Genomic DNA, 12,388 nt, shown 5'->3' with positions numbered 1-12,388 from the left:
ATTCAATACTGCCACAAGACAATACATACATAATAAAGCTACACACATTATTATGTACCTATGTAGCAGTAATCTATACATATAATAAATCTGTAGAAGGCCCGGGTCAATTCTGTACATTGAAAATATTGAAAAAATAAATAGCAGGGGGTGTTACTGGATCGATACCAAACCCAAATATGTGATTAAATAAATTTTTGTCTGTCTGTCTTTCTGTCTGTCTGTCTGTATGTGAAGGCATCACGTAAAAACTAACGGTTCGATTTCGATGAAACTTGGTATAATTATACCTTATTATCCTGGGCATAAAATAGGATACTTTTTATCCCGGAAAAATACGTAGAAAAAAAATAAATCTTAATTTTTCTTAATTTTTCCGCGCGGACGGAGTCGCGGGCGGAAGCTAGTTATTTAATAATTATCTGTGGTGGTAGGTACTTAGTAGTAATTAATATTTAAAGAAATGTTATCGAATGGCGGGGTTCGAACCTAAATTCCAATCAAACAAAAAGTAACCTCACCACCTAGCTCCCAGCTTACTAACAAACAATTTTACGATTATATCATCAACAATTACATGCGATAATGCGACGATAAAATTAAAGTATGCACATAAACAGTCGAGGGTCGCCGCGGAAGGCAATATCCTGTTTCCTTTTACCCCTTTTTTAACACACGATTATAGATTTTCGCTCCGTTCCAAGCTCTGATCGGAATATTAATAAATAGCGGAAAGATGGGGTGGTCTTGACTTAAATACAAGATCCTTGAAAGTGAAATGAAACATCGTAACGTTCCGTATTTTGTATTGTAAGTTTGAAAGTAAAAGACGTACACTATCTTTTACACGGTAGTTGTTTATATCTATTAATGATATAAAATATGGCTGGCTATTTAGTACTAACTCACTATGGCTAAGTATAGAACTATCGAAAGATGCAAGCAATATCTCAACATACAAAAATCTTCTGTAGGACTTGTGTTTGTTGCCTAACATGCAATAAACGCCTGTACCGATTTTGCTGAAGTTTATATAGGTTCATGCTTTTAAGCACAATTGGACCCGGTAGGTGGCTCTGCTATTGATTAATGTGGTGTTGATAATTGATATTCAGGACTACGTATGAACAGCAAACTCAAACTCTATTATAGTCATAGACTTACGTATAAGCATTTATGAAACGTCATCTAGGTACTGGGTTATTGCTGGTTATATATTTGTTATTTGTATGATAGCAAGCATTATTATCAGCATCAGTGATCAGGGTATTTTACCTCTAGTTCAAGCAGATCACAGATCTCTGGTGTCGTAGAACATTTGGTTCTTGTAGATGACAGTTTCCTCACGATATTTCCTTATAATATACCTAATACGGCTACAAAATTTGTGATCTAATCCTACAGTTATTACGTAAATACTTATAGAACCATGTCCAGAGTATTTAGTAGGTACGTATTATACTACGATTAAGAAAAAGTATTTGCATATTATTTTTTGCCAGGCGCTAAAAGTTTGTGCTGTGAGATATACTTAGGTAAGCTTTTTTCATCTGAAATTATAGCGTTGCTAATTTTATACAATAAATGACTAAATACCATATTATTGGTACTCTTGTGAGATGGGCATAATTCTGCTTTTATTGGTCGATTTACTTAACGCCAAAATGGTATTTGTAGCAAGAAATTTGTATAATTTCGTCGTTTACAAACGACGTCGTCACTTCACTAACGCACGGCTTTTTATATGTATTATGACGAGAATTCGGAATCGGAGTTTTTATTTGACTCGAGGGTGCTTAACGTTATGTAAGTATGTATCATATTTTCTGTAAAGCTTTAAAATATAATATATTTACTCGCCTATAGGAGTTAAAAAAAAATTAAGTACTACCTATGTAGTATGTATTTTTTCGTGTTATAAATAAATTATTTTTATACTTAGGCAGCCCTATTTGTTACTAAACGTTTTCTACCAGAAAAGTGACTAGTAAAAGAAAACTAAATAAACTTTTGAAGTATCTATAAAATGTTATCGCATGCAATGGGATTATTTAAATAAAACGCATTTTATTGTATGTAGCAAATTTATTCTTAAATAAACTTTTGATAACAATCAACATTTAGTGAACAAACAATTTTTCGCATAAATCTAATATATGTATAAGCATTTATCATTGTAATATGAGATTTTATATTCCCAGCATAATAATTATAACTAATAATAACTTAACAAATAATTTAAGTATATCTATAGAAATGCTAAGTAATTAAGTAACTCGTGTAATTAATTTTTTTAAGTCTACAAAAATTAGTGGAAAATGTATTTCATGCCAATAAAACAAAAATAATCATCTGCCATCTCACTCTCACCTTTTAAAAAAAAATTCATTATTTAGATCTTTTCTTTTTTTATACTTGCAGGCGTTATTAATAGAAACGAAAATAATTATATTTTTATTATTGGCACGTTACAAAAGTATTATAAAGACGAATTACGAACGAAAGTATTTTAAAATCTTACGGTCTTCAAAATTCAAAAACGTAAATCCGCCAATAGCTATCGAATGTTCCGTCCTTATCATACAAATCTCACTGAGGTTGCATGAGCGAGACAAAACAATACATTTATTTACGCATCTTATAGTATGAAATGAGCGAGACAAAACAATATGTATACGCATCTTATAGTATGAATTATGATCTTGATACTTTAATGTTATTTATATTTATTCAAATAAAGAATGATTTAAGTATTGTTCTATTTTAAAGTTGTATTCGTAAAAACTACACATAATATGAAGGAATGATTATGATTCTGCTATTTCATACCATTATGTTTTTTTATGGACAAGCACCAATTTTTAAGTTAAATATATTAACACAAAAGCTCATTAATATGAAGGATTAAATAATATTTTTTAATTTATAATAAACTCACTAGTATAAACATAATAGTACTAATCAATAAGTATTCATTTAAATTTGTTTTAAAACACATAATATGCAAGCATCTTCCATGTTTTTAACCGACTTTAAAAAAAGAGTCATTTTCAATGAAGGAATCTATATTTATTTTAGATATTAAATAGTTTTTTATTTATTAAATTAAATTACAAAACGTAACATTTGCTTAATTTGCATTTTTTTCGTTTTATTTTTTTTAAGTCTGGACAATGTTATACTTGCACAGGTTTTTTTGGAACATTTTATATTGTTCTGGAATATTTCCTTGTATATCTGGAATATTTCTGCCTTTAACTAGCATACAACACAGTTATATCTCTTAAACTAATCTCACTCCTTAGTCAAATCTTCTTAAATATACAGGGTGTCCCACTGTTGGTATACTAAGCTCAAAGGAGGTTATAGTTTTGCATACGCTGAGTACGTAAAAAATACTTATAAAATTCCAGACGCAGTTTTGTATAAAAGTATTTTTTACGTGATCAGTGTATGCAAAACTACAAGTCCCTTCGCGCTGAGTATACCAATAGTGGGACACCCTGTATTACCTTCTCAGTTACAATTTCAGTCACAATAGAATATTCCAGAATACATATTACAATTGCTATAGAATGTTCAAGGACCATACTGCATTTGCTCGCCTATAATATATTAAGTGTGTCAGGATTCACTTCACTTGGTTTGTAAACACATAATTCTTTTGTGATGGTTTTACACACAGCCAATACGCGAACATTCTAAAATCTTCCCGAAAATTCTAGAACATATAACCATTACCTCGTTTCAGAACATTCTAAAACATGTAAGGTATTTTAAAATTTTACGCAATATTCCAGATCGTTCGATAACATTGTAAAACATTCCGTAACGTTCGAGAACATTCGAGAACATATTACAACATTCAAGAATGTTCGAGAACATTGTACCACATTCCATAACATTCTAAAACATTTGAAAACATTGTACAACGTTCTATTACATTCTAGAACGTTCTTGAACATTATTTAATGTTCCATTACATTCTACAACATTATAGAACATTCCATAACATTCTAGAACATTCGAGAACATTTTACAACGTTTCCATATTGTTCTAGAACGTTCGAGAGCCTTCTAGAATGTTCTATTTCTGTTCTCCCACGGTGGCCTTACACACATAGCCCTTGAGCGCTAGAACACCGCGACACTTGATGTGCACTTGGTATCGAGCGCACCAGTCCAAGTTGTTGCAACCGATTCCTGCGTCTGTTAGCGTTTTCACAGCCGCTACTGATAGTAGATCTGTAATTGATAAAAACGTGATAGAAAGATATTTTTATTTCAATTTTTAGTGTTCGGATAAACCGTATATGTAGTACTAGATTTCCGCCCGCGGCTTCGCCCGCGTTTGCAAAGGAAAACCCGCATAGTTCCCGTTCCCGTGGGATTTCCGGGATAAAAAACTATCCATTTTAATCCAAAGTTAAGTTAATCCAAGTTACCCTCTATATGTGTGCTAAATTGCATTGTAATCGGTTCAGTAGTTTTTACGTGAAAGAGTAACAAACATCCATACATCCATACATCCATACAAACTTTCGCATTTATAATATTAGTAGGATACAGTATGAATGTAACGTATGTGCTATTATTTCCAGAAAAAAAATGGTTAATTTGCTACAAAAATATAGATAGTCTATGCCTCTATGCTGGCAATAATAACTTATAAAAAGAGAGCGCTAGCGATCGTGGCCCGCTGTCGCTAAAGTCTATATTTTATAATGACGTAGTTACATAACATTAAAATTAAAAATGCGAAAGAAAGGAATTAAAAAAAACGCATAAGAAAGTTAATTTATCTGTATTCAAATTATACCTTTAAAATTTATTTACAAAAAAAAAAAATACAAAAAAAAATCTCACCTGGCGGATCAGCATGCGTCAGCAATTGAACATCATTCGCCTTGCAGAAAGCATGTAAAGATGGCGGGACTACACAGCACGAGGCCAAGTTGATCTGCGCTATGGAAGGCTTCACAGTGGCCCACGCGTGCAGCTTGTACAGGCAGCCCCCGCCCACGTCAGCCACACCCAGTTGCTGGACACGCCCTTGTGGTCCAAGAAAATTAGTATCAAGCTGATCAGTGGCTTCCTGACATCGTCAAAATCATCCACACAAGGAAGGAAAACGAATTTGACCCACCCCCTCCATCCCCCGTGTAGTTCCTAAAGTATATCCTAAAGGATATGATCATTTAGACATATCGAAAAATAACTGTAGCGATTTTCAAATCTACACGAATTATTTCCGCTAATAGTCCATTTCGGCTTAATACTTAATAATAAGGCATTTGTAACGAGCTAAGTGACGACACGAGGCTGATTTGAACAGAACTGAACAGTGTATAGATATCTGGTAAGGTCAAGCTGATCAGTGGCTTCGCGATACATTGTCAAAATCATCCACACAAGGAAGGAAGGAAAATGAATTTGACGTCCTCACCCCCCACCCCCGTGTCGATCTTTAAGTTTATGCTAACGGATATGATCTTTTAGACATATCAAGGAATAACTGTAGCGATTTTCAAAACTACACGAATTATTTCCATGCACATGTAAATGCACCATAACATTCATTAATAATAATTGCAAATATCAATTTTAAAGCAAAATATTTCAATACTTAATAGGAAAGCTTTCGATTTGAAGTTTAGATTTGAACTCTATTCTACTATAATTAAGTCTTTATTCTCAAAAATATCTATTAAATGATTACCATCTTTCACATAGTCTTCCAGAACAGCCCACAATACTTTGATACCGGGCAGAATAGCTTCACATTTCTTGGCATCTGACTCACTGTCCGCCTCCATTTCTGTACTCGGAATGCGTCCTGTAACATCAAGAAAAAGACATTAAACTCTATATAAATAACAATAAAAAAGATTTTTTTACGTAAATAGAATTGATATGGCTACTTTCCGTAAAAATTGGTAAAATGAGTAGGCGTAAGGTAAGAAAAAGAAAAATAATTTGTGACAAAATAAATGTTATTATTATTAATCAACAGATAGTAAGCAAAATATTGGAAAATCTATATGGAATCTATAAATATGACATGTGTTTTTGTACATGAAGTGATATAAATATCCCAAGATTTAACTATCATCAAGAATCAAGACCTCCTGGCGGGATCACGGGTTGTCGAGTTGGTCAGGCGTCGCCTCGGAATGGCGGAAAGACGCGGGTTCGAATCCCGCCTCGTCATTGAACTTTTTCTATTATTTTAAAAATAATATTTCCTCCTCCTTCTATATTTTCCCGATACATTTTTAGCAGTATTATTATGGAATATAACAGAACAGAATAGCATACACTGTAAATATAGGTACAGAGGATAAGAAAAATAATTCTCTTACCTCTGAAGTATCGTATCAAATAATGCAAGATCTGTATTGGACATCGCGTCACGAAATGCCAAATTTTGGACAGTATTCGTTCACCTCGACCATGAGCAATGGGCACTAGGGATAAAACGAAAAACCTTCCAATCTCTTTTTAATAGGCTTCTATTAATAGTATAACAGGCATTTATTTAATCGCTACATATTAAAGAAACGTTCATTGCCGATTCGTGGACTCAAAATTTTTTTGAAGCAGATATTTATGAGGTTATTTTATGATAGACAGAACTTTGTAGAAATAAAGTTAGGTAAGGTTTAGATGCTATCGGTTTCTTTTTTCGGTAAAATTGCTGAAATAACTTTTGTATGAAAAATAATTGCTGGGTAGAGTTTTGGAGGCCTTGATTCTGTAGCTAACAAAACCTTCTAAATCTTAATACAATACCACCGGCAAAACATTGTTTCAATATTTTTTCAAATTATAATTTTAATTTACTCACCAACATTACTGCCCAGAGAAATCGGAGATGCTTTAGTGAACGCATTCTTCACGGTATCATCACGCGTGTCTTCCTTATGCGTAATGTCAGGATTATAAGACAGTATCACGTTTTCAATAAACTCCGTTCGAAGTGCCGTGAATACTGAAATTAAAAGAAAGTATATATTAATAAAATGTTATATAAAAATATATAAGAAATTTGGATGGTGGTAATTTTAGGGATGAATTGCCCATAGTTATTCAATTTGGGTTTTAAATAATTGAAGTAAAAATATTCTCTTATAAAAAGGCTATAAAACCAAATCAGATCATCTTAAGTACTGCAGATTGAGAGATTAATTTATCAGCATCTAAAATGAAATGCGCCAAAAGATGCAATATAAAATATACAAAGTACAAACAAGTCTTTGTTCTGACGTATTTTATCATGGTTTTTGTATAACCTAACCTATTTTTTGCGTCATTAAGCAACTGGAATCTTCGAAGTATGAATGATAATTGTTCAACTAAAATCGTCAAGTACAAATTATATACTTGAGCAATATTTCAAATGCGACTGTTCAAAGCACTTTAAACCATTCGATAAAATTAAATCTTTAAATTTCTTTAAATAGAATGAATGCAAAATTGATCACATTTTCATAAAAAAAAAAATGTATTTTAAAAAATTACTTATCCCATTGAGCAAGATCGGAGGACCACGACACAATAGATTTTCTATTGTGTCTGTGATTCTGGGGGCTGAGTTATTAAAGACTTAAATTAATAAACAACAATAAATTATTTCATTTATTAACAAACTAACCAAATATCAATAAATCAAATTATAAATACTTTATGAATTTTAATTGAACATTTTTATGAACAAAGAACATATAGTTAATTCAACATAATGACTTATTCAAGGTACAATATGTACACTGTATGTCTTATTATGCAAGATGAATTGCTTGCTTCATTCATAACAATTAATTACTGTAATCTAGATTCTAGAACAATCTGCTGCATTGATAATATGGTTCCTTCGTCTAGACTCTATTGCTTAGAATCAACTTTGGATAGATAGGTCGCAGGTTTGGATCTAGGCAAAAAAAAAATATTTGTTTTTTTTTTACGATTAAACTTTTGACAGATAACACCCAGGTTGAATAATATTTTTTTAACGATTCCATGAAGGATTTCACTCAAAAACTAACGATTTAAAAAGAGATGAAGTACCTAGTATATCAAATTAATATTTTTAATGCAGAGTAACCCGGGCCCGTTTAAGGAGGTAGTTTATATATTAAACACTAGAATTAATTGCTTTAATAATCATTACGTAAACAAAACGGAAGACATTTATAGAAAACTAGCTTACCGCCCGCGGCTTCGCCCGCTTTGTCTAAAACCAAATAAATTATATACTAAAACCTTCCTCTTGAAACACTCTATCTATTAAAAAAAACCGCATCAAAATCCGTTGCGTAGTTTTAAAGATTTAAGCATACAAAGGGACATAGGGACAGAGAAAGCGACTTTGTTTTATAGGGTACTATGTAGTGACAACCAAGTCACTCACCATTCTCCAAGCACTCGATCAACGCAGCCGTACTATCCTCATTGATGAATATCTTCACACCAATCTTCAGATTCTTGCGTTCCTCCTCTGCCATTTTGTTTTGTACGTCGTCATGCTGTCGGGTAATGTTCACTACGGCTTCTGACGCTTTTGAAGTCGATAAAACCATATAGTTTTCCGATGGCGCCTTCGACTCTGTTGTACCGTTTTGCATTGGCTGGCCGTTCTGTGTCCCCCATTCTGATAGTGTTAGCTTGATGCTTTCTGTAAGCTGGAATGCGAAAATCGTAATTACAATTTAAAAAGAGTGTTTGCTGAGCACAATTGTCAGAAGGACTTCTTTGGCAAGATTCATATATATACTAAAATCGTCGCCTTTCGTTACGTGACGTTATTGCCATGATGCGACCTTGAAATTTTATTCTCAACGTGCTTATTGAAGTTTCACTTCAAAAACTCGAAAACATCTCAATACAACGCAACATTATTCTTTCAATTTCAATTCACTAACAAGCAAATCCGGCTCGAAGGACCAATATGTAGGAGTTGTTATGATATGAAATATTTGTTTAATCTATAATTTTTAATCACGCACTAATTAATGATAGATTATTTAATGATAGCAATGATTGATATGATATGGCCGATCTATTTTGGAAGGACATTTTTTGCTTGACTTATCAAAGAGGTGTATTTTCCTTTTCAGAAAGTCAGATAAGAGGATAGAGGTATGTCTATATTTTACAAAAGCCAGAGGTATATAATTCACTATTTTTTATTGGCTGTTATATTAATTTTGAGATATGGTTATTAATTTGTTAATTCAATAAATATGTTGATTATGTTCCTGTTATGACTTAAACTTCACTGAAATAATATTTCAAATTGGACCACTAGTTCCCGAGATGAATATTTTCTATTAAACATAACAACTTGACATAGAACTTCTTTAAACATATAAATTATTTACTTTTTAAATGTAAGTTAGTAATTTTACTAATAAGATTAGTTAAGTAAATAAATCTCTAATCATATGCACCTCCCATGTAAGTGATTATGTATACACTATAAATAACTTATCTTTACTTTTCATAATACGTATCAGTACTTGTCAATAGATTACACAGAAGTATTTTACGTTACAACTTCCTTGTTATGATAATATGATACCTCAAATTGTGTAACATGTTTAAAAATCAACAACGAGGCCAAGGTATGAATTCATAGGTTTTATTAGATACTAGCTTCCCACCCGCAGCTTCGCCCGCGCCCGCGCAGTGCCCAAAAATCCCACAGGAACGGGAACTCCCGTTCTTGTGGGATAAAACCTATCCTGGGGTAAAAAGTAGCCATGTCCTTTCTCGGGTATCAAAATATCTCTGTTCCAAATTTCATGCAAATTGGTTCTGTAGTTAAAGCGTGATTGAGTAACAGACAGACAGACGGAGTTACTTTCGCATTTATAATATTAGTATGGATTCCTTAGTTTCTTGTACCACATAGGGCATTTACTTAATTATTATGTTGCCATTTCAAACACAATTATTGTTTATTTGATTAATGATAATAAAAATTAATTGACCATTTATATGTGACTCAGCTTAAAACTCGAGAATGGCTTGACCAATTCAACTATATTTTTTATGTTTTTGTTAAGGCACACGGAAGGTTCTTATGGAGAGAAAACACGAAAAAGGTATAAGTAAGCCATAGGGCAGAACAATATTTTCTGGGACAGCTAGTTAATAATAAAATTGACACTTTAGTTTTCTACTGATATAAATTAATAAAATTATTTGCTGATAAATCATTTCCTGTAGTTTAGTTATATGTATATGGAGATACTAAACTCAATCCTTTGTACACATAGATAATCCATTCGTTCAAATTCATGCAAGTCATTGTGATATACTGAATACATACATAATAATATATTGCACAATAGATACATGAGCGCACTTTGTAAATATGTGTCATTATTATTATTAGTTCTTGATATGTGGATTAACTATGAAAAGAGGTGTTAATAAGATTGAAACCATTTTTTTTAAATCTCAAGTTATTAGTGTAAGCATGACATTTTAAAGCATGATTCACGCTACACCGTGCTAGGGACGGGGCATACCGGAGCAGGGAAACAAATGAAACAATATCTATAAACATTTTAACGCATGAATGACTTTATACAAATACTATACAATTATAGGGAAATAGCTTACCGCCTGCGGCTTCGCCCGCTTTGTCTAAACCTAATAAATTATATACTAAAACCTTCGATTAAACGAAGTGATTACAGGGACACGACTCTTCACAACACAACACGGCCATTTAACATTATGCAATTTTCTATCCCGTTCATTTTTTATAATAACTAATACAGTCCCCGCATAGATTCTTCTGCATTACTTTATCATTTAGGTGTATGAAAAATACATTTCTGATTCTATATGTAGATTGATTGTAGAGTCAAATAGAAAATTCAGTTTTAATATTCATTTAATTAAACACATTTCACATTAAAATCAGTGGTGGCTCAGTGGTGAGACCTCGGACTTTGAATCGATAAGTCTGGGGTTTGAGACCAGAGGAGCACGTAGGAAATAAATTAATTTATCAATTTATCTACGCATGTTGTAACATCACCACTGCTCAAACGGTAAAGGAAAACATCGTGAGGAATCCGACATGTGTCCGCCAACCCGCACTTGGCCAGTCTGGTGGAGCCTGTACCCTCATAGGAGGCCCGTGTCCCAGCAGCGAAATGTATGTGAGCTGATGATGATGATGAGTTCACATTGTATTGTCCTTTGAAAATCATTTCTTACATTTATAAAAAAGTTTCAGAATTTGACAGTTTACTACTTTTACTTGTAAATTTTTATTTATCTTTATGTAAATAAGCTAATGAAATGCTGAAATTAATTAATAATTAACTTTCTATTTGTTGATAGATAAAGTTTGACTATAAACCGCAAAGCAGTTTGAAAAAAAAAACAATATATTTTTTATAGATAACATTTAAAGGCCTTTTTAAGTTCTGAATAAATATCAGTAGTTCACTGCCTCCATTTAGATTATAAATATATAAAAATATTTGCTTTGTTTGTTGATAACGTCATCTAACTAGGACTGAAACTAGGTTAAAAAAAATTAAACCATGAACTTTTTTTAACTGTCATATGCCAATTATCATTGTGTTTATGTCATAGATTACTAATTAATTAAAATAATCTTTATCAAACAATATTTTTTGTCTTCACACAGATTGTGAATATTAAACTAGGTTTTTAGTGTTAAAAATTGTTTAAGGTTTCTTTAAAACACGATTTAGTTGATTGAAATTAATCAGTTAGCTCACCTCTTCAGTTACATTTTGCCCAGCCTTTTTCTTAATATCAATGAGGTTTAACACATTACCAGTGTTTATTGTCACTTTTGAAGCACTTTTTAACATTTTTATCAAATAAACTTAATACGTTTTAACTCAATACTTGAATTCCTATACAACCGTTTCAAACAGAATACACTGAAATACTAATAGCTCACTATCACATAGGTAAATCATAACTGCTTGTAGATGTAGTAACAATTTATCAACTGTTTATGTTAAACATAATTCATTATAACGCAGTGTGACGAAATAGATAGTGCCTTTGGCCTTGACTACTCTACATTATAATTTACACAAAGTTGTAATCGGACATAAACATGACTTTTAAATTTTAAAATGTTTGAAAAATTCAAGGAAATTAGATAGGTACCTACTGTCAATTAAGTATTGACAGCGTAAAGTGGAAGAAGAAAACAGATATTAGTTACTACTCAGGTCTACAGATTAAATAAATTTCTTATTTATTTTTTCGTAGAAGCATGGAGCCAATAATGGTAGAAGGCAAAAGTTACACGTAAGTTAGGTATACATTAAACTAGCCTCACGATTGCCTCACGATAGCCTCACTTTGTTTATTATTTCATTCT

At 32.1% G+C, this 12,388-nt stretch overlaps 1 protein-coding gene across 1 annotated transcript; it reads right to left on the bottom strand.

The window, feature by feature from the left end:
* Positions 1 to 3,460: 3,460 nt before the first annotated feature.
* Positions 3,461 to 11,959, bottom strand: LOC123701838 (glutamate--cysteine ligase regulatory subunit). Its single transcript, XM_045649420.1, has 6 exons — positions 11,769 to 11,959; positions 8,411 to 8,681; positions 6,848 to 6,991; positions 5,720 to 5,836; positions 4,867 to 5,052; positions 3,461 to 4,245 (listed from the first exon to the last, which is right to left on the bottom strand). Exons 1-6 carry the CDS (start codon positions 11,862 to 11,864, stop codon positions 4,088 to 4,090), a joined length of 972 nt encoding a protein of 323 aa, XP_045505376.1. The 5' UTR covers positions 11,865 to 11,959; the 3' UTR covers positions 3,461 to 4,087.
* Positions 11,960 to 12,388: the final 429 nt, after the last annotated feature.

Source organism: Colias croceus, chromosome 22 (genome assembly GCF_905220415.1).
Source record: "Colias croceus chromosome 22, ilColCroc2.1".
Taxonomy (NCBI): domain Eukaryota; kingdom Metazoa; phylum Arthropoda; class Insecta; order Lepidoptera; family Pieridae; genus Colias; species Colias croceus.
Note: the sequence above shows the minus strand (reverse complement) of the source record. Positions and strands in the feature narration are given on the sequence as shown.

Bases quoted from the DNA above. Each gene is read 5' to 3' on its own strand.
- LOC123701838 (XM_045649420.1), bottom strand. From the start codon at position 11,864: ATGTTAAAAAGTGCTTCAAAAGTGACAATAAACACTGGTAATGTGTTA. The intron at 6,992-8,410 runs GTGAGTGACTTG...TTTTAATTTCAG, and splicing joins GATCGAGTGCTTGGAGAATG to TATTCACGGCACTTCGAACG. The intron at 5,837-6,847 runs GTGAGTAAATTA...TTGATGTTACAG, and splicing joins TTCTCTGGGCAGTAATGTTG to GACGCATTCCGAGTACAGAA.